Here is a 20,267-nt window from a genome sequence, read left to right as displayed (position 1 = left end):
TATTAAGCAGTGCTTATCTTATGGTCAAAATATTTTCTGACATTAAAATACGTCAAGAATATATTCTATTTTAAATATAATAAGTTATATTTTGTATTTTCACTCTAAAATGTTTACTATAGTTTTTCTGTTAATATTTATAAAATTAAAAAAACTGTGAAAGGGGGGTTGGAAAGAGATAACAATATATTAATTAGGCTTATTGTAATAAAAATATCTATTTTCAATTTCATGACGTGTTCTTGGGAGCGGGGATAAAATGTCTTTATTTGTACTCTCCTTATACGGCGAGTGTGATTCACAACAACTGGCCCTTTATAGCGGAGGAACAAACCATCTAACAAATCAGTTCGTACTCCCTCAAAAGTAACTCATTCCTTCTTCAACATTGGTCTATATTTCTGGAATGTAATTTTATTAGGATAGACATGTTTGAAGTGTATAATCCACGTGAAGGTTTCGCTATTTGTGATTATTGTTGGGGTAATGGTTCTCTCGCAGTGGTTTCTCCTCAGGCTGTGTGAAGCTGTCAGTGCAGTCGGTCTGGAGAGGGAGGGTCAACATGGCGTCGGAGCAGGTCTGTTTTCAATGTGAATTGTAAATGTTTTCTCCGTTATGATGCTTTTAAAGCGACGTTCGTCGTTAAAACGAGTCATGTATTATGAATTCAAACTTCGAACGATGTCTGTAGCGTTGCATGTGAACGAAATAACGAACATATGCGTGATGTATGTCTTGACCGTTTATGGAAAAATTGACTCATATATGCAGGGTTACATTTGCTTCTAAGTTTGCCATTGTTATACTGAATGATGACATTTTGGAGCTTTAAAATAAAACCTTTTTTCCTGCCCAAATACATAAGCTCTAATTTATTACAGAGTAAAGGGGTGCGTGTCATTTATTTTTAGGCATACATGTAGACAGACGGACTGCATTCCTGTGACAGCAACACTGCTTTTTTATTTAGCTTGCAAACAGTAATATGAAAGTGTTCATTGTTAATTCATTCTAAAAGAAGAAACATTTCACAAAATAATAGCTGATATATTGCAGAACCAAATGTCACTTCATAATCTTCAGTATTATTCGATATATGAATCATGTAATTATTTGCATATTCCCCTAATCAGACCACATAAGTAACTATTTAGTGCACTATTGGAAATTATTTATCCTAAATTGTTCAAAAGGGGAGACTGAAATAAATATTGGTTTTAATAACAATGTATTATTCAGCAGTCCCAAAATCATTTTAGTGTTTAAGACATGCCTAAAATAGCATTGCATTGCATAATTATGACTAAATAAAACATTTTTAAACTGAAATGATATATATTTTTTAAAAGATAGCATTTGTTAGATTTAAAGTTAATTTATAATTAATAATTTACAATTATGTATAATGTTATTATATAAAATAATAAGTTATATAATTATAGTCATATAATGTTCAAATTAAGAATAAAAGTTTTTTTTGATAGTTTGTGGTTCTAAAATATTAGTGAACATGTTAATATAGTTAATAGGTTACACATTATTTTAAGGTGTCATTGTTACAGTATAATTATATATGTAAGAAATATTTAGTAACAACATGTACTTACTATAGGGTCAGGGTATGATTAGGGTTTGGTTTAGGGTTAGTTGCATGTAATTATGCATAATTTACTGTTACTACTATGGTAAGTAGTATATGTAGCATATGTAACAAGGACTCTGTAAAATAGTGTTACCAGTTAATATGAGTAACTACACCATTGATTATTCCGCTAGGACATCTGTGTGAACTTAAGGAGTTTATAAATCCACTAAAAATCAGCCATAACAAGTTATTGTTATATGTTATATTTGAAAGTAATTGGAAAAGACCCAGAAAAGTGAAGTTAGATTTTTGTTTTTTATTTGTTGATGCATTCGATACATTTTAAGTGTGGCTTAAGAGTTTTTGTTTCTACTATAATAAATATTACACCCAAACTCAGCAGCACTGACAGCAGAAGCCTTGGAAATATATTGTTTGCAAGCCATGTAAAATAAAGCTAAATATTGCTATATTTTGAAGGGGTTCTTGTTGTGACATTTAATGGCAGACCACTCATAGCAGTAATGGATTGTCTATTAAATGTGCAGTAACATACAATAATTGTAACATCTAATCGTCCCTTTCCCCTTATATCCACAGGAAATCTCAAATGCACCAGTGAAGAAGTCTATGAGGGAGAAGGCTATTGAGCGCAGATCAGTTAATAAAGAGCACAACAGTAATTTTAAGGCTGGATATGTTCCAATTGAAGAGGAGCGACTCCACAAGACGGGACTGAGGGGTCGCAAGGGCATCATTGCCATTGGCATAGTCATCCTACTCTTTCTGCTTGCGCTCATTAATCTCATTGTGAGTGTGTTATGCCTGTGATATTATTAATATGATACATATATATATATATATATATATATATATATATATATATATATATATATTGTGGCAGGGTGAAGGATCACGCAACAATGAAATTGGTGCAAAGCCCCCAGAGGGTGGATTTATTTGTATGAACAGTGACAAACGTGGTGAGTTTAGGTGCAGGTGCGCTGTGGATGTCCTTCTTCCGGGTGCCCTGGTGCTAGCGGTGACGTGGGTGCGGCGAGGTGGCCGGAGCGTCACAGGCTGCAGTCTGGGTGAGAGAGAGAGACAATGATTAGCGTAGTGCTGCATGGAGATCGTGCTCAAGCTGGTGTCCCAGAGTGAAGGCTTTTATGCCCGGGCCTGATGGCCTGCAGCTGTGACGATCCGGCCCGTGCTGATCGTGTGCAGGTGTTTTCAATCAATTGCCAGGGCGACGCTGATGAGAGCTCGGGAGACTTGTCACAATATATATATATATATATATATATATATATATGTACTTTTTTTTTTTTTAACTCATGGTTTCCACATAAGCTGCACAACCATTTTCAAAATTGATCATAATAAATTATTCTTCAGCACCAAATTATTATATTAAAATGATATCTGACAGATCATGGAACACTGAAGACACTTGAGTAATGATGCTGAATATTCAGCTTTGTCACAGGGATGAACTCTTATGAAATTTGATATCTATATGAAATTTTCTCTATATGAAATTTTACTCTATATGAAATTTTTAAAAAAATGCAGCCTTTGTGAGCATAAGAGACTTCTTTCAAAACCATTAAAAGTCAGTTCAGTTACATCTGTACTACTTATTTGAATACAAAGACACTCATACATTATCACTGTCTGTCTTTTTTATAGATAACTCTAGTGATTTGGACCGTTATACGGATTGGTCCAGGAGGTTGTGAAAGTATGGAGTTTCATGAGAGCGGCCTGCTACGCTTCAAACAGAAGGCTGATATGGGTGTAGTTCACCCACTGCACAAGAGCACAGTGGGCGGCAGAAAGGACCAGGACCTTGTCATAACTGGCAATAATAACCCAGTCAGTCAGCATAGTATCTGACTTTCTTTACACAAATCTTTTTGTATGATAGTGTATTCATCTAGGCATTTTCTGCGTGTTACAGGTGGTGTTCCAGCAGGGCAACACTAAGCTGAGTGTAGAGGAAGATAAAACATCTATCGTCAGCGACTTGGGCATCTCCTTCACTGACCCCCGCACTCAGAAGACTTTCTTCAGCACTGATTTTGACAACCATGAGTTCCACCTGCCCAAAGACGTCAAGGTTCTCAACGTAAAAAAAGCTTCCACTGAGAGAGTAAGCAACTGTACTTATAGTCCTGAATGACTAAATAACTGAATCATTGAATAACCTGAATCACACTGCATACGACACAGGACGAATCTTAGAGACTTGATATGAGATTTATGATTAGTCACACAAAAGTTGTGTTTGTACAGTGACTCAGTGCCATACTTTGCAGATCACCAGCAATGCTTCATCTGACCTCACTATCAAAGGAGACGGTAAGGCCATTATTCGTGGCAATGAGGGAGTTTACATCATGGGCAAAACGGTGGAGTTCAGCATGGGTGGGGATATCGAGCTGAAAGCAGTAAGTAGTATTGATTGAGTAGTAGTATTGATATGTTTTTATTAGTAAAGAACAAAAATATACATACAGTGCCTATACAGCAAAGACAGCTGTGAAAATAATTCTGCATTGTTTATCCTTTTGATCTTTCAATAAAAAATGCACAAAATTTTAATTATATTCATTGAAGTAAAACAATTGGAAGTGTGTGTGTGTGGAGGGGGGGGGAGGGGTATAATTGAAAATTAAAAAAATTCTCTAGTTCATGTTGGCCACAATTATTGGCACCCAAATATTGCAACGCCCTTCCCCAAGATAATCACTCTTCTTCTGTAATGCCTGATGAGTTTGGAGATCAGAGCCCATTCCTTCATCCAGAATCTCTCCAGATCTCTCCAGATCCAGCTCTTCTCTTCAGCTCATCACTCATTTTCTATAGGGTCCAGGTCAGGAACTGGGACGGCCATGGCAGAAGCTTCATTTTGTGCTCAGTCACACATTTCTGTTGTCCTGATGGAAGACCCAACCACGGCCCATTATCAGATTTCTAGCAGAAGTGTCAGGTTTAGATTTTTATCTGTTGGTATTTGCTAGAGTCCATAATACCATGAATCTGAACAAGATGTCCAGGACCTCCAGCAAAAAAAACAGACCTACAACATCCAGCTGTATATTTAACCGTGGGCATGGGGGACTTTTATCCCTGTTTGCACCAAACCCATTAAAAAGCTCTTTTTTTTAGTTTGATCTGACCACAGAACCAGGTCCCTTCTGAAGCTCCAGTCGTGTCTGACACTGAATATGCTGAGTTTGTTTTTGAATGAGCGAGAAGGATTCTTCTGTAGGTGCTGTTTGATAATTTCTTTTAGGCTTTCTGGCCCCCAGACTCGTCCTCTTCCAGGCAGTTTCCGAACATCTTTAGTTGATTGAACTTATAAGTTATTGCCCTGATGGTGGAAATGGAGATTTTCAATGCTTTAGCTATTTTTTTACTGCCACTTTCTAATTTGTGAAGCTCAACAATCTTTTGAGACTTATATTCAGAACTATATTTTTTGATTTTACTCATTGTGATGAATGATTAATGGAATTTGGCCTTTGTGTTTTTTCATATGGATATTAAGTCGTGGCTGGACAATGTCATGCTCCTAGTCAACCTGGTGTTCTAATAAAACATAAATATGATTGGCAATACACAGATATTATACTCATAAGAATTTCTTGGGGTGCCAATAATTGTGGCCAACAGGCTTTGGAGTAAAGCATTTATTCTAAAAACTAAAAACCAGGAAAATATTTGTTGTCTACAGGGAGTGCAGAATTATTAGGCAAGTTGTATTTTTGAGGATTCATTTTATTATTGAACAACAACCATGTTCTCAATGAACACAAAAAACTCATTAATATCAAAGCTGAATATTTTTGGAAGTTTTAGTTTTAGCTATTTTAAGGGGATATCTGTGTGTGCAGGTGACTATTACTGTGCATAATTATTAGGCAACTTAACAAAAAAACTAATTTATACCCATTTCAATTATTTATTTTTACCAGTGAAACCAATATAACATCTCAACATTCACAAATATACATTTCTGACATTCAAAAACCAAACAAAAACAAATCAGTGACAAATATAGCCACCTTTCTTTGCAAGGACACTCAAAAGCCTGCCATCCATGGATTCTGTCAGTGTTTTGATCTGTTCACCATCAACATTGCGTGCAGCAGCAACCACAGCCTCCCAAACCAGTACTCCACCTTCACCTTACTGGCGTCTGAGTCGGACTGGTGCTCTCTGCCCTTTACCAATCCAGCCATGGGCCGATCCATCTGGCCCATCAAGACTCACTCTCATTTCATCAGTCCATAAAACCTTAGAAAAATCAGTCTTGAGATATTTCTTGGCCCAGTATTGATGTTTCAGCTTGTGTGTCTTGTTCAGTGGTGGTCGACTTTCTGCCTTTCTTACCTTGGCCATGTCTGAGTATTGCACACCTTGTGCTTTTGAGCACTCCAGTGATGTTGCAGCTCTGAAATATGGCCAAACTGGTGGCATCTTGGCAGCTGCACGCTTTACTTTTCTCAGTTCACGGGCAGTTATTTTGCACCTTGGTTTTCCAAACGCTTCTTGCGACCCTGTCGACTATTTTGAATGAAATGCTTGATTGTTCGAGGATCACGCTTCAGAAGCTTGGCTATTTTAAGACTGCTGCATCCCTCTGCAATATATCTCACTATTTTTGTCTTTTCTGAGCCTGTCAAGTCCTTCTTTTGACCCATTTGGCCAAAGGAAAGGAAGTTGCCTAATAATTATGCACACCTGATATAGGGTGTTGATGTCATTAGACCACACCCCTTCTCATTACAGAGATGCACATCACCTAATATGCTTAATTGGTAGTAGGCTTTCCAGCCTATACAGCTTGGAGTAAGACAACATGCATAACGAGGATGATGTGGTCAAAATACTCATTTGCCTAATAATTCTGCACTCCCTGTATTTTAAAAAGTAATTTATATGTAGTTAATGTAGGTTATTCCTGTAATGGCAAAGCTGAAGCATTTCTTATTATTATCAATGTTGAAAACAGTTGTGCTGCTTACTGACCCCAAACTTTTGAACAGTAGTGTAATATAAATCATATAAATGTTTGTTTCTGTTTTGTGTGCAGGAAAACAGCATTATTCTAAATGGCTCAGTGATGTTTAGTCCTTCGCGTATACCAAACTCCTCTCTAGGGGGAGACTTGTACTTCAATGAGGGGTTGGAGAGGTATAAACTTTGCATGTGCGCAGATGGGACGCTGTTCAGAGTGCAGGTCAAATACTCCAACATGGGCTGCCAAACATCCGACAATCCCTGTGGAGCAGCACACTAATGAAAGAGAGACGAATACCACTGGAATACACATGCTCATCCATGTTTGCAAATGAAACATGAAATTTCAGGTGAACTGACAAAAGATACAAAGATGCTAATGTGGCTTTTCTTGTTTTGTTTTGCGTTGGACACTAATTAGCCTATAATATTAGTGTACACATGCAATACACAAAAATTGCACACACTACGCCCTCACACTCCCACCCACCAGGACAGTTTCTTCTTCATTTCCACTCAACTTTATTGGAGGTCTAAGAACACACATACATACACACATACCTCTATGATGATAATCGCTCCCTTATAACCATAAATCCCTCCCAGTACAAACAGTACCATTTTCTTTTATGGCCGAGAGCTCCCTGTGCATTATCATTGGCTCACATCAGTGTGTTACAGTCTTTAAGCTGCCTACTTTCAGCCTTCACTGCATGTGATTTATGTATTGTATCGTAATTGAGTCCAGTGATTTTCTGAGCAGTATTATTACTCTTTTACAATCCCCTCCAGTCATTAATAAATGGCCACATAAAAAGAGGGATGTTGTTTGATTGATAGAAATGTTAAAATAGTGTCATAAACCTTCTGTATTGTTAAGTCTGAAAGACTATTTATACATGGTCATTGTGGCTTTAGAAGAGGGGGTTTAAGGTGGTCAGTATTATTTAACAGCTTATATGTCATTAAGATTTTTTCAGGGTTTGCTTTTATATCACAGATGTTTACTTTGTCAAGATTTTAGCCTTTTTCTGTTAATTCATTTTGTAACAATCTCTTTCTTCACTGAAGCAGGATCAGCACAGCCTCATCTTACATAAGTAACACTGATCCTGAAACAGTGGTTAGTGATACATCAATTCTGGCACATATTTTCAAGGCTTGTATTATAGTGCCCTTCTCCGAGTGCCATGGACTAATGACAAATTACTTGTCGCCTAATGACATTCAGAGGTGTGTACCAGTCCAATATCTTTTGATAAGATAAAAACAGGAAACCTCTATGATATGTATTCGAGTTATCCAAGTGTGAGATTTTGTGCAATATAACCTTCTTGGCCTGGTTTTTCTGGGTACATGTGTGGTATTTATTGTCGTTTTTAAATACAGTATCATTGCGATGTCCGAACTAAAAATCTTCTGTGCTTAAGAGACTAATTGCCATACGTGACTTTCTTTTCAACCCTGCAATGAATTAGTCTGAAACCATCTGATTATGTTTTGGATTTTTTTCACCGTCAGAAAGGAAATCACAAATATTCTGCAGTGCTTTTGTTAATAAATGCAAATGCAGGTTTTGATTGAAAAGCAATGTGTATTGTGATTGTTCATACTGTTAAACGATGGAAACATGAAGAGCACTAACAAATATTAAGTATCATGCAGCGACTGAGTTAAGAGATTAATATACCTTTTAATTATTAATTCGGTCAATAATCTGGTGGTAATTAGATTCACACAAAAAATGCATACTTTTTTCATATTTATGTAAAACCTGTTTATTCTTTTTCAACATTGAGTAGGAAATCTTTTTATACTTTTTGTTATATATATTTTTTAATGTCCTTAAAATGCTTGGGAGGGAACAAATAGTAAGACATTAACTCGAGCGAGTGAGTGATTGATTGCAGAACGATTGTTCTGTGCGTTTCTGGTGCCATAATGCTACTCAGACTTTGCTCTCAGGGAAGTCGTAGTTAAAGTCAAAGAATTTCTCAGTCAAGTGTCAGTGTTTTGTTGGTAATTATCCATCTACAGTCAGAAGATTGCCTGAGCTGAGTGGACCATTGCTATCCTAAAAAAGGTTAGTTTTATTTTAGTTTTAGACCTATTACACATTTTTTTTAAATGTATCTGAATGGTGAACTGTAATTGTTGCTTAAGCTAAGGTAAGTAAATGATTGGTGTTTAAAAAATTAGACTTGGAACTGTATATATGTGTGTGTATGTACATATGATTGATTTTATTTATGTGGTGCAGTGATGGATTTCATGGGAGAATTATTTTTGCAATCAACCTATATCTTTTATTTTGTATCTCTATATTATACCATACAAATGGCAGTATGCAATATCCTGTCATCATTTCAAATCCATAATTTATCTTTTTCAGGGCTGACTATAATGTCAGCGTACAGCTCGGTGCTTGGCGTGGCAGTGCTGCTCCTCCACCTCTGGGGGACACACTCCTTCCCCACCTCTGCCTGTCCTGTCCCCTGCCTGTGTCAGCGAGGTCCTCTCTTGAACTGCTCTTCTTTAGGCCTGACTACGACTCCCACACGCATCCCAGCAAATGTGGTTTCCTTGAACTTATCCAATAATGCCCTGCGTTCATTGGCTCCTCTCAGCTTTGGTCATGTGAAATTGATGGGGCTTCTGCACCTTTGGGTGGGAAGTAATTCTCTGGAGAGCCTCTCTTTGATTTTGGAGAAAGACCGATTAGGCACTGGGACCCTGTCAAGTAGAGAACAGGAATGCACATCCTGGGCATCTTACCTTCAGTTGCTATCAGCAGAAAGAAACCAGCTAAAACATCTACCAAAGGGTACGTGCAAGCAGCAGGAGTATGCATGTGATACACACCGCATTAATAATTTAAGCAACACTCATACCGTCAAAAAAAAATTCTCTGTTCTTCATTATCCTGTAAAACATATTCAAATTATAAAGGAAATCAAGGCAACTTAAACAGTCACATTACTATGTTGATTCATGTGATGGATGGAATAAATTCTAAAATTAATCATGCCATTTAAATCCTTGCTGTTAAAAGGTTAGTTCACCTAAAAACTTCTGTAATTAATTCCTCGCCCTCATGTCATTCCAAACCCATTAGACCCTAGTTCATAGGTTTCTAAACTACCCATAGGCAGCAACGTCAATGTTTTTAGTAGATCTCAAAAATTAGTAAATTATTTATTCCTTAAAGTGTTAGTTGACAAAAAAATCACTCACCATCATGTTGTTCCAAACCCATAAGACCTTTGCTCATCTTCGGGAAACAAATTAAGATATTTTTCATGAAATCCAAGAGCTTTCTGAATCCTCCAGCGACAACATTGCAACTTGCAAGGCCCAGAAAGATAGTAAAGACATTATTTAACCATTCCATGTCTTTCTGGGCCTTGAAAGTTGCAATGATGTCGCTGGAGGATTCAGAAAGCTCTTGGATTTCATGAAAAATATCTTAATTTGTGTTCCAAAGATGACAGTGAGTCATTTTATGTGAACTAACACTTTAAGGAATAATTAATTTACTAATTTTTGAGATTTACTACAAACATTGAAATCAATTTAATACAAACTGAATCTCTGTATTATTTAATCTGTGACGTTTATAAAACCCTCACACACTGATGTTTTACGCCCTGGTGTAAATGACTGAATCATCAGTAGAACTTTGATCTGTTGCATACACTCTTCAGACCTATTCCACTCCACTTAAACCAGTCCACCCTCAGGATGAAGTGAAAAGAAATCACCTGTCATTTAGTCACAAGGGTTGGGCACTGACATTCCAGGGCCTCTTAATGGGCTATGAAAGGGTAATAATGGTCTAAACACATTCCACGGAGTGAACTTTATTAAAGCTTTGTATTTTGACCAACCTTCACATAAATGCTAAAATGGGGATCTAGTCTGTCCAAAGGTGGCTTACATTTACATTTATGCATTTGGCAGACGGTTTTATCCAAAACGATAAGGTACACATTTTACATTTTTGTCAGTTCTCGCATTCCCTGGGAATTAAACCCATGACCGTGGCGTTGCTAGCGCCACGCTCTACTGTTTGAGCTAGTCTTAAAGCCTTTGCTTATGGCACATCATGAGTAGTGTATTCACGAGGAAAAGTGCACTTTGAATACATGAACACAAAGTACGGTATGTTAAACACTTCATGCACTAAACTGGCAGCTTTCCTAGGGGCTATCAGACGCAGATGTTGAAAAGCAAAATAATCTTATAAAATTGACACACTAGGCCATAGAGTACATAATGTACAACAGCAGTATAATTTGCTTAATTCTACCTGCTGTTGTACATTTAATCAATCTTTTTTTTTTTTTTGATTGAATGTCTGAAGCATAGGACATTTAACTGGGGGTCTTTGAGAATGTTCATATTGAATTTGGGGACCAGAAAGCCAATTCAAACTCATTTTGAACATTATCTTTTGAGGTTTGTCTTGAATATTGTATCTATTGATATTCTAAGGCAAGCAATATTAGCTAAATATTTCTTTTCATTTAATTTCTGAAATGCTGTTCCAGGATGTGATTGTCAGTGTTGATATCCACTACAGCAATTTCAGCAGGATATTAATGTTTCTGTGTCTGCTGCAAAGCTTATCTTTTGTTTAAATCTAAATGGATTTGTTAACAAAGGCCAAGAATTAGGTTTTAAATGGTGCTCTTAGCCAAAGTCCCTTTCAAAGAAAGTCTGTTCACTTGGTGTCCATTTTTGCAACGTTTCCAAGCATCCAAGACCAAGTCCTATCTATATGAATGGTGGAGTCCTGGAATCTCAAAAACTGTTTGCCCAACTCACAATTAAATACGTATGTTACATAAGGTATGAAATAACATATTTCATATTTCAAAAGTAACACAATCTGACATGAACTGTTGTACATAACTGTCCATAAATGTTGTTTCTTATGTTCAAATAGTGTTTAAAAAGCTTATTTTTAGGCTAGACGAGCCAATGTGCAGGTCTCAGATTGCTATGGGAACCGGAGCTTCTAATGGCAGCTGCAGTGATGCAATGACTTTACCAATTAGAGATTTAGTGTTTTTTCTTTAGAAGGCGGGACAGTTCTGCCATATTGCATGTTGCAGTTTCTCCCAATAAGTAATAGGAGTGAACCATCTTTCTATACCCATATTCTTTGTCTTAGCAGTTGCCTTACAGGGCAGCCTGTAAGCACTGTGAATTAGATGGTAATGCCTCAGTGTTTTTCAGCTCTTTGTGATTCAGGGCACAGCCTCAATGTTCCTCACTGATAAACTCTTGTCCAGCAGACCCTCGCTTCAGCTCACTAGTCAACACGGCTCTTAAAATAGGCATGTCTCTTCTTTGACAGACATACCTGAACCTTTATAAGCCTTCCACTCTTAATTAACTTAATTCTTGAAGTGTTTAAGAACATTTGGGATGTACTTGTTTCACATAATGTCCATCTAAATAAATTTAAAGAATTTTAGGTATAAATAGTAATACAAAAATTAGCTACAAATATGCAAATGCTAAAAGCCAATACATAGCATACCATTACCCAACAACGTCCTGAAGCTAGAAGTATTGAGAACCTCGACTAGAACAAGTGGTAATTCACATAGTGCTCACGTGGTGTTGTTATGGCCACAGATATTGACACAAACAGCAGGTGTTTGTGAGTTGAAACTTTTTTTTTTCTCTCAACTATTACAACATTTTCTGTTTATGTCTCAAAACAGCTGAAAAATGTCTGACTTTGCAGTCTATTTCAAGAAGGAAAAAAAAACCTCTGTACCTCAAAGAACATTGATATTTAACTAGAAAGTTTATCAGTGCATGGTTGTTAATCATTGCCTTTTTTGCTCTTATGAATATACATTTCTCTTCCAGGGCTGGGCTGCATTAAGTCACTGCAGATTCTTCAGCTGTCTTATAACCAGATATCCAAGATAGGTCTTACTGACCTGGACAACTGCAGTTATCTCAAAGAACTACATCTCCAGCATAACAGCATCACAAGCATTCATCCAAATGCTTTTAAAGACCTAAAACAGCTGCAGGTAACATCTCAAAGATTTAGCTTTATTTGTGTTATTTTTTTATTACTGGTCAGATGGTATCGTTTTTAAAAAAAAATCATCATTATGTGTGATGAGTGATGGAAGTGTGCTCCCCCAGTAACTCTTTTGACTGTAGTTAATACATAAATCAACATATCTAGCCCACTGTTCAGTAAAACTTTTTATTGTCTCATAAATTCCATCCAGGTCATTGATCTGAGCTATAACCTGCTGGTCACCATTCCCATCCCTGCCTATCAGTCCCTGCGGAGCCTGAATACATTAGTCGACGTCTCCTTCAACAGATGGAAGTGTGACTGCAATTTGCAGACCTTGAGAAGATGGATGAACTTTGATACTGAAATGGGTGATGTTTCCTGGCAAGTTGTGTGTGCCTCTCCACCACATCATGCTGGAAAAGATCTGCTATACCTGAAGGACTCGGAGCTCACTTGTCCAACACATGAATACAGCACATCAGGTCGATATCATAATATGATTGTCTATGAGGGGACGAACATATCCATTCCTTGCCGCAATGACAGTAAAGGTACTACTTCTGTATCTTAAATTATAAATCAACAGTCCAAATTTACTACTTTTTTAATTCATAATTTTAAAATATTTTTGCAGTTGTTAATGTAACTCCTAAAACCTGCATGTAAACAATTTAAATGCTAATGTACATTTGATAAATTCCCTTTTCTATTTATTCTAGATATCATGCAGGTTCACTGGTGGACTCCACAGGGCCAAGTCAAAAATAACCAACCAGAACTTTTAATTAAGGACATCACAGAGCAGCATGCAGGACTTTATGTATGCATTTCAGGTGTCCGAGGGGAGCACATATTAGTATTTGATCTACATGTCTACAAAAAAGGCAGTGACTCAAGAGCACGTAGGGAAGCAACAAATATCTTGGATGAGCAAGAATATTTGACTTTGCCAAGAAATGATCCAGTTCTACGACAAGCGACAAGGACCCAGTCAGAATTTGTTCTTGCTGTCTGCCTGTCGGTCATCATTACATTCATTTTAGCCTTTATCCTTGGTGTTTTTTTGAGACCTCTGCTAGACAAGTTATGGAGGACAATACGATCCAAGAGGCAATCTTCACCACCACCACCACCAACAACAACAACAACCTCCTCCAGTGGACCTCAGCTATATGTGAATGAGGGGTATGTAGAAGACCAAGAACAAGAAGTGAGAGTGGGTTCAAGAGTTACATTTGGTGGAATCACAGTTGAAGATCAAGTGCCTTACTATGTCACTGTAGAGGCTGACCAAGCAGATGGCTCCTCTGAGAGCAACACAGAAGCTTATCCTCTTTATGAGACAATTAAAAAAAATAAACCCTCAACAACTAGTACGAAACAGCAAGCCCTTGATGTGGAGAATCATAGAGGAAGAGCAGACAGCAGTGGTAGCAGCTCACTTCAGGAAGACCAGGTTAATGCGTTAATCATAAATGGTAAGAAACTGCCACCCAAATCAACCGAAGACATGCCAAAATCCATTGAATTTGAGTCAATTCCAGATGCAAATGATATTACCCAGATAAAAAGAAGGGGCAGTTCTTCAGCATCATCTCAGTCAAGTCAGGAAGATAACTTCTCAAGAGAATTAAGGGAATCAAGTGTGGACCCTCCTCCTGTCACTATACCTGCAAACAAAAATACAGAACAGGTTGTTGATGATTTGGACCCAGAGTTGTGGGATGACAGTGGAGAGAGCTTTTCTTTCACAGAAGGCTCTGAAAGGTCAAGTATTCGGGATCTCTCGAGCTCTGCTTTAGGACACCCACTGAAGGATGACGACACATGGAGGCAAGGCAAAGTAGAATCACCTTCAGACAAAAAATTAGATTCAGATGATTTTGACAAACAATTTGGTAAAGAAGTTCTTGTTGATGATGTAAAGCAGTTTGATCTCTCTGACATAACAAGCCTCTCTAATTCAAGTGACAGTGGTGAAAGTCTAGGTGGACCAAACAATTATATTGTAAACACAGAGTTAGAAGAATCAGACATCCTGAACGAATCAGAGAATAGTGCAAACTTGGTCACTTTAAACAAATTTGACACCTTTGAAGATGTCGCTTTTAATGAAAGAATGCCTAGTGCTGGCATTCTAATAAGACAAGAGACGATCACTTTGGATCCTTCGGACATACATTTGACTTTTACACATGGAAACAGTGTTGATGAGGATATGCTTATTGATGATTCCCAGGGGAATATGTATGCGAACATATCACAGAAATTTGCGATATGTGCAGATGTGGGTCTTGATCCAGTACCAAAGGTTAAAAGATATGTTGAATTTAAACAGTCCAAACCGCATTTTGGACATCAAACTCTGCCATCATTATCAGTGATGGAGGTACAATCTGAAGCTAACATTGATGCATCCTCTGGAGAAAACGGATGCCTAAGTCAAATAAAGGTGTCTCCTGATACAATTCAAAAAGTGAAGCGATACATTCATTTCAAACATCCTGAAGCTCATTCCCCAACTCTGCCAACATCCCCTTCCTTAACCAAAAAAGATGCTTTGCTGGATGATAAAAGCCACAGTTCATCCTCAGAGGATGATGATGAACTGACAACTATGGATGACAATTTCTTCAGGACAATAGGTGTATCTTCTGAGGAAGTTTCAAAAGTAAAAAGATACATTTCATTTAAACAGTCCGACTCTTCTTCCCCAACACAGTCAATATCCAGACCTTCAACTAATATTGAGATCACAACTGAGGCAACGAAATCTATGCAGCCCAGCACCTCACCAAAAGATTCAAGTCAAAACATGAAAAAATACATGTTTGTTAAGCAGCATGAACACCCTTCCTCATCTCTGCCATCATCACCTACCTCAAGCAGAAAAGGTTTATCAGGAAAAAAGACTAAATACAAAAAACAAAATGATAAATCATACTATGGAAGTCATGAGAGCCTTCCACTATACCATGTCCATCCTGTCTATAGGTCAAGTATAAACAGACTAAATAGAGGCTATGATACTGATAGATCAATTTCCAGTGAAGATGAAGATCAATTTATGGAGTACCCAAGAAAATTAGAGATTACAATATCACCTGAGAAGAACACAGGATCAATCAAACCAGATAAAAATACAGACAAAGTCCTCAACATTGGCTTTGACAACTCCTCTAGCAGCACAGATGCATTTGAGAAGAAACATTCTAAAGGTCTAATGAGACTAAGAGCATTAAGTGCACGACTGTTCAACAGATATGAAAATGAAACAGATGAGAGCAGGTCACCAACTGGTTTGGATGTTGGAAGAACCAGTGGTTTCTCTATTAAAAAGCAGTCAAAGTTAACTAAGGAACAAACCACTAATGAAGACAGTCTATTCGGAAGGAGCTTATCCCTTGATCACTTACCAAAAGTGAAGAGATACCTTCAGTTCTCACACTCTGATTCCTTTCTTCAAGTCCAATTACCATCTCCACCACCAAACACTGAGGTAGTCACACCTGACTTAATAGCGACAACGGAGTCCAGGAGATCCAGTTTCTCATCTGAGGATGATGTCAAACAAACCATCGAAGATAAAAAATTTGTTGGACAAGTGGATGCATCTTATGAAGGACTTCCAAAAGTAAAAAGATACATTCAATTCTCACACACTGAACCTTACTCGACAACACTGCCCTTGAACAAAGAAAGTATCTCATCTGAACTATTGGCACAACCTGAACCAAGGAGGCCAAGTACATCATCTAAAGATGATATTAAACCTACATCTAATGAAGACAATTTCTTCAGGAAAATAGGTGTATCTCTCGATACAGTGCCACAAGTTAAGAGATGCATTCAATTCAGTCAGCCTAAACCTTATTCTCCAACACTAACATCCTTACCTGTTTCAACCAAGAGACCTGTAGTGGCAGCGGAGACAAGTTCAAGCACATCTGACAAGTCAGATGACAAATCTAATGCTCCAGGAACATTTTTGTTAGGCCAGCTAGGTCATAATGCAGTACCAAAAGTTAAGCGGTATGTTCAATTTACACAGTCCAAACCTCATTCTCCAACTCGGTCATCAGTTTCATCCTCCTCCTCTACACCGAAGTTGGAAGTGAAAACTGAAGTTAAAACTGACAGACCATCCGGAGACCAGGGTTACTTAACGCAAATAGAGGTATCTCCTGAAAATATCAAAAAAGTGAAAAGATACATTCACTTCCAGCAGTCTGAACCTCATTCCCCAACTCAGCCATCACATTCTTTAAGCAAGAAAGATGCTATACTGGAAACAAGGAGATATAGCTCATCCTCAAATGATGACAATTCTGAGGGGTATGAAGACAATTTCTTTAGGAAAATAGGTGCATCTTTTGATGGCGTTTCAAAAGTAAAAGGATACATCACATTTAAACAGTTTGATCCTTCTTTAGATACACTGCATGTCACACCTGAGATGAAAACCAAATCAGAAGCAAGGAGATCAAGCAGTTCTTCTGAGGATGATGTCAAACTAATTGCTAAGGAAGACAATGTCTTTGGACAAACAGGAGCATGTCTTGATGGAGTACCAAAAGTTAAGAGATACATTCAATTCACACATCCTGAAAGTCAATCTCCCGTGCAGACAACAACTGGTCTTTTATCTGAAACAGTCAACGTATCCGTGGTAGCTAAAGAAACAAGAAGATGGAGCACTTCATCTGAGGAAGATGTTAAACCATCTAATAAAGAAGATAATATCATTGGGGAAACAAGTGAATACCTTGCCGAAATCCCCAAAGTAAAAAGGTACATTAAGTTCACACAGTCGGAACCTTATTCCTTAGATCGGTCACAATTTCCTCCAATTAAAACCATAAAGGTGACAGAAACAGAATACAGAGAGGGCATTTCATCTGAGGATGATTTTCAGGAAGACAGTGGCTTTGGGCAAATAGGAGCAGCTCTTGACAGAGTTCCAAGAGTTAAAAGATACATTGAATTCACACATCCTGAAAGTCAATTCCCTGCTCAAACAACTGCTCTCTCAGCTGAAAGAGCAAATGTATCTGTGCTAGCTAAAGAACCTATTAGAAGTAGCACTTCATCTGAAGAAAATGTTAAACCATCTACCAACAAAGATAATATTATTGAAGAAACAAGTGAATATCTTGCCCAAATCCCAAAAATAAAGAGGTACATTAAGTTTACACAAGCAGAACAGTATTCCTTGGATGTGTCACCATTTCCTCCTTCACGCACAGCGAAAACTAAGGTTACAGAAACTGAATTGAGCAAACAAGCCACCAGAGAGAGCAATTCATTTGAGGATGACGTTCAGGAAGTTGCGCAAATAGGAGTATATCTTGATAGAGTACCAAAAGTTAAGAGATACGTTCAATTCACACATCCTGAAAGCCAATCCCTTGCTCAGTCAACATCTGCCGTCTCAGCTGAAAGAGTTGGAATATCAGAGGTAGATCAAGAGACAAAGAGATCAGTCACTTCATCTAAGAAAGATGTTACACTAACCGCTAAGGAAGATGTCTTTGGACACACTGGAACAACTCTTGACAAAATACCAAAGGTTAAGAGATATATTCAATTCACAAAGCCTGAAAATGAACCGCAAGTTCAGACAACAACTGCTCACTTATCTGAAAGAATATCTGGGGGTTTTCAAGAAATTAGATCAAGCATTTCAGCTGAAGTTGATGTTAAGCCATCTACTTATGATAATAATGCCATTGTAAACTTCCCAAAAGTAAAGAGGTATATTAAGTTCACACAATCTGAACCTTCCCGTGGTCTTGCACCATTTCCTATTCCAAGCACTGTTAGGTCCACAAAGGAGACAGAAACAGAATCAAGAGGAACTAGTACCTTAGTTAAAGATAATGCACAACCAACTCCTAAAGAGAACATTAAGGAAGACAATGTCTTTGGAAAAACAGAAGCATCTCTTGATAGAGTACCAAAAGTTAAGAGATACATTCAATTCACACAACAATCCCCTGAGCTGTCAACAACTGCTTTACCAGCTGAAAGAGTTGGGATATCTGAGGTCATTTCAGAAACAAGGAGATCAAGCACTTCATCTGAAGATGACGTTAAAACATCAGCTGAAGTTGAGGTACAAACAGCTACTAATGGAAACAAAACAGAATCAATGATACATAGCACTTCATCTGATCATTTTGACAGAATACCAAGAGTTAAGAGATACATTGACTTCATACCTGCTGAAACTGAATATCCTGCTCGGTCATCACCTGCTGTCTTAACAGAAAGAGATGGCATATCAAGGATATCAAGCACTTCATCTAAATCCATTAAACCATCTTCAACTGATTATAATATCACTGGAGAAACAGACACATATTTTGCCAGTATCCCAAAAGTAAAGAAGTACATTCAGTTCACACAATCAGAACCCCATTCCTCAGCTGTGTCATCATTTCTTAGTTCAAACACTGTAAAACCCATAAATATAGGGGATGTGCAAGAAAAAAAGAAATACAGAACTTCAACTGATGAAAGGAGAAATGACAATTTCTTTCAAGAAATTGGTGCATCTCTTGACAATATCCCAAAGGTAAAGAGGTATATTACCTTCACAAAAAATGAACCTACTTCTTCAACCAAATTAATGAAAAGAGATTTAATGCCTACACCAGATGCAGACCTAGAAATCACATGGCCTGGTTTATCATCCAAGGTGGCATCACCTGACTCAATGAAAAAAGGTTCTGCGTTAATAATAAAGACTGATTCTGAATCACGTTTGTCTGGCTTTAGTTTCAAGGACAATATTATGACAAAGGAGTCTATGGACAGTTCAGTGGCACTGACTGGCCTAAGGTCAAGTTTAAGCTCCTTGTCCAGTGACAAACAATCTGTAGGACATCAGTTTATGGATGTACAACCACCACAAGATGAAACACCAGCAGTTCCACAGACATCCCCACCTCCGTTGGAACAGAAGGAGGCCAGAGAATATCTCAGAGAAAATTCTGAAGTCCTTCAAAGGCAAGAACGCAGACGATTACTTCAGCAAAGAAGAACTGAAATGAACATGTTCAACATTGCATCCCTTTCCTCCATGCAACAAGATGGCGACCAGCAGGACAAATCACCCAGAGATTATGAAGGAGCAACATTACAAACAGAACAAACTTACAGCAATATCTCTACAAGAAACAAAGCCGCTTCAGGAAAAACAGAAGGAGCTGAAGCCCCAGTTTTACGGGGCCTTAAAACTAAGAATATCTCAACTCCAAAGTATAAGGAATTTTTAATTTAAAGAGAGTTCATTTTGACTTGCCAGACAAACAATGTTGCCCAAATGTAAGCTGATACTTTCAAAATTGCACCTTTGAGGATAGGGATTGCCTTTTTAGTGAGTATTGTAAATGCTGTAATATACTTGTGAACATAACATAACCTAAACTTAAACATAACCTTTTTTTTAAGTATTTCATAAAAGTTCTGTTCTCTTTGCATTGAAACAATAAGAATGTGTATTGTATAAGATCATTAAAGCAGTGCTGATTTTATGAGTAATGATATGCGAAATCCAGAGGGTATTAATTGCACTCAATAACATGGGGAGAC

The 20,267-nt window shown here is 37.6% G+C and overlaps 2 protein-coding genes across 2 annotated transcripts; both read left to right on the top strand.

Annotated features, from left to right (window-relative positions):
- Positions 1 to 499: 499 nt before the first annotated feature.
- Positions 500 to 8,203, top strand: sgcb (sarcoglycan, beta (dystrophin-associated glycoprotein)). Its single transcript, XM_067416941.1, has 6 exons — positions 500 to 577; positions 2,186 to 2,395; positions 3,278 to 3,463; positions 3,549 to 3,740; positions 3,907 to 4,038; positions 6,690 to 8,203. Exons 1-6 carry the CDS (start codon positions 563 to 565, stop codon positions 6,894 to 6,896), a joined length of 942 nt encoding a protein of 313 aa, XP_067273042.1. The 5' UTR covers positions 500 to 562; the 3' UTR covers positions 6,897 to 8,203.
- A 355-nt stretch (positions 8,204 to 8,558) lies between these two features.
- Positions 8,559 to 20,189, top strand: LOC137041017 (uncharacterized). The gene is made up of 5 exons (XM_067416936.1): positions 8,559 to 8,699; positions 9,009 to 9,440; positions 12,503 to 12,672; positions 12,880 to 13,222; positions 13,391 to 20,189. The coding sequence occupies exons 2-5, from the start codon at positions 9,020 to 9,022 to the stop codon at positions 19,954 to 19,956; spliced, it is 7,500 nt and encodes a 2,499-aa protein (XP_067273037.1). The 5' UTR covers positions 8,559 to 8,699; positions 9,009 to 9,019; the 3' UTR covers positions 19,957 to 20,189.
- Positions 20,190 to 20,267: the final 78 nt, after the last annotated feature.

The sequence above is a fragment of the Pseudorasbora parva genome, chromosome 15 (assembly GCF_024679245.1).
Source record: "Pseudorasbora parva isolate DD20220531a chromosome 15, ASM2467924v1, whole genome shotgun sequence".
Lineage (NCBI taxonomy): Eukaryota > Metazoa > Chordata > Actinopteri > Cypriniformes > Gobionidae > Pseudorasbora > Pseudorasbora parva.
This window is presented reverse-complemented; position numbering and strand designations above follow the sequence as displayed.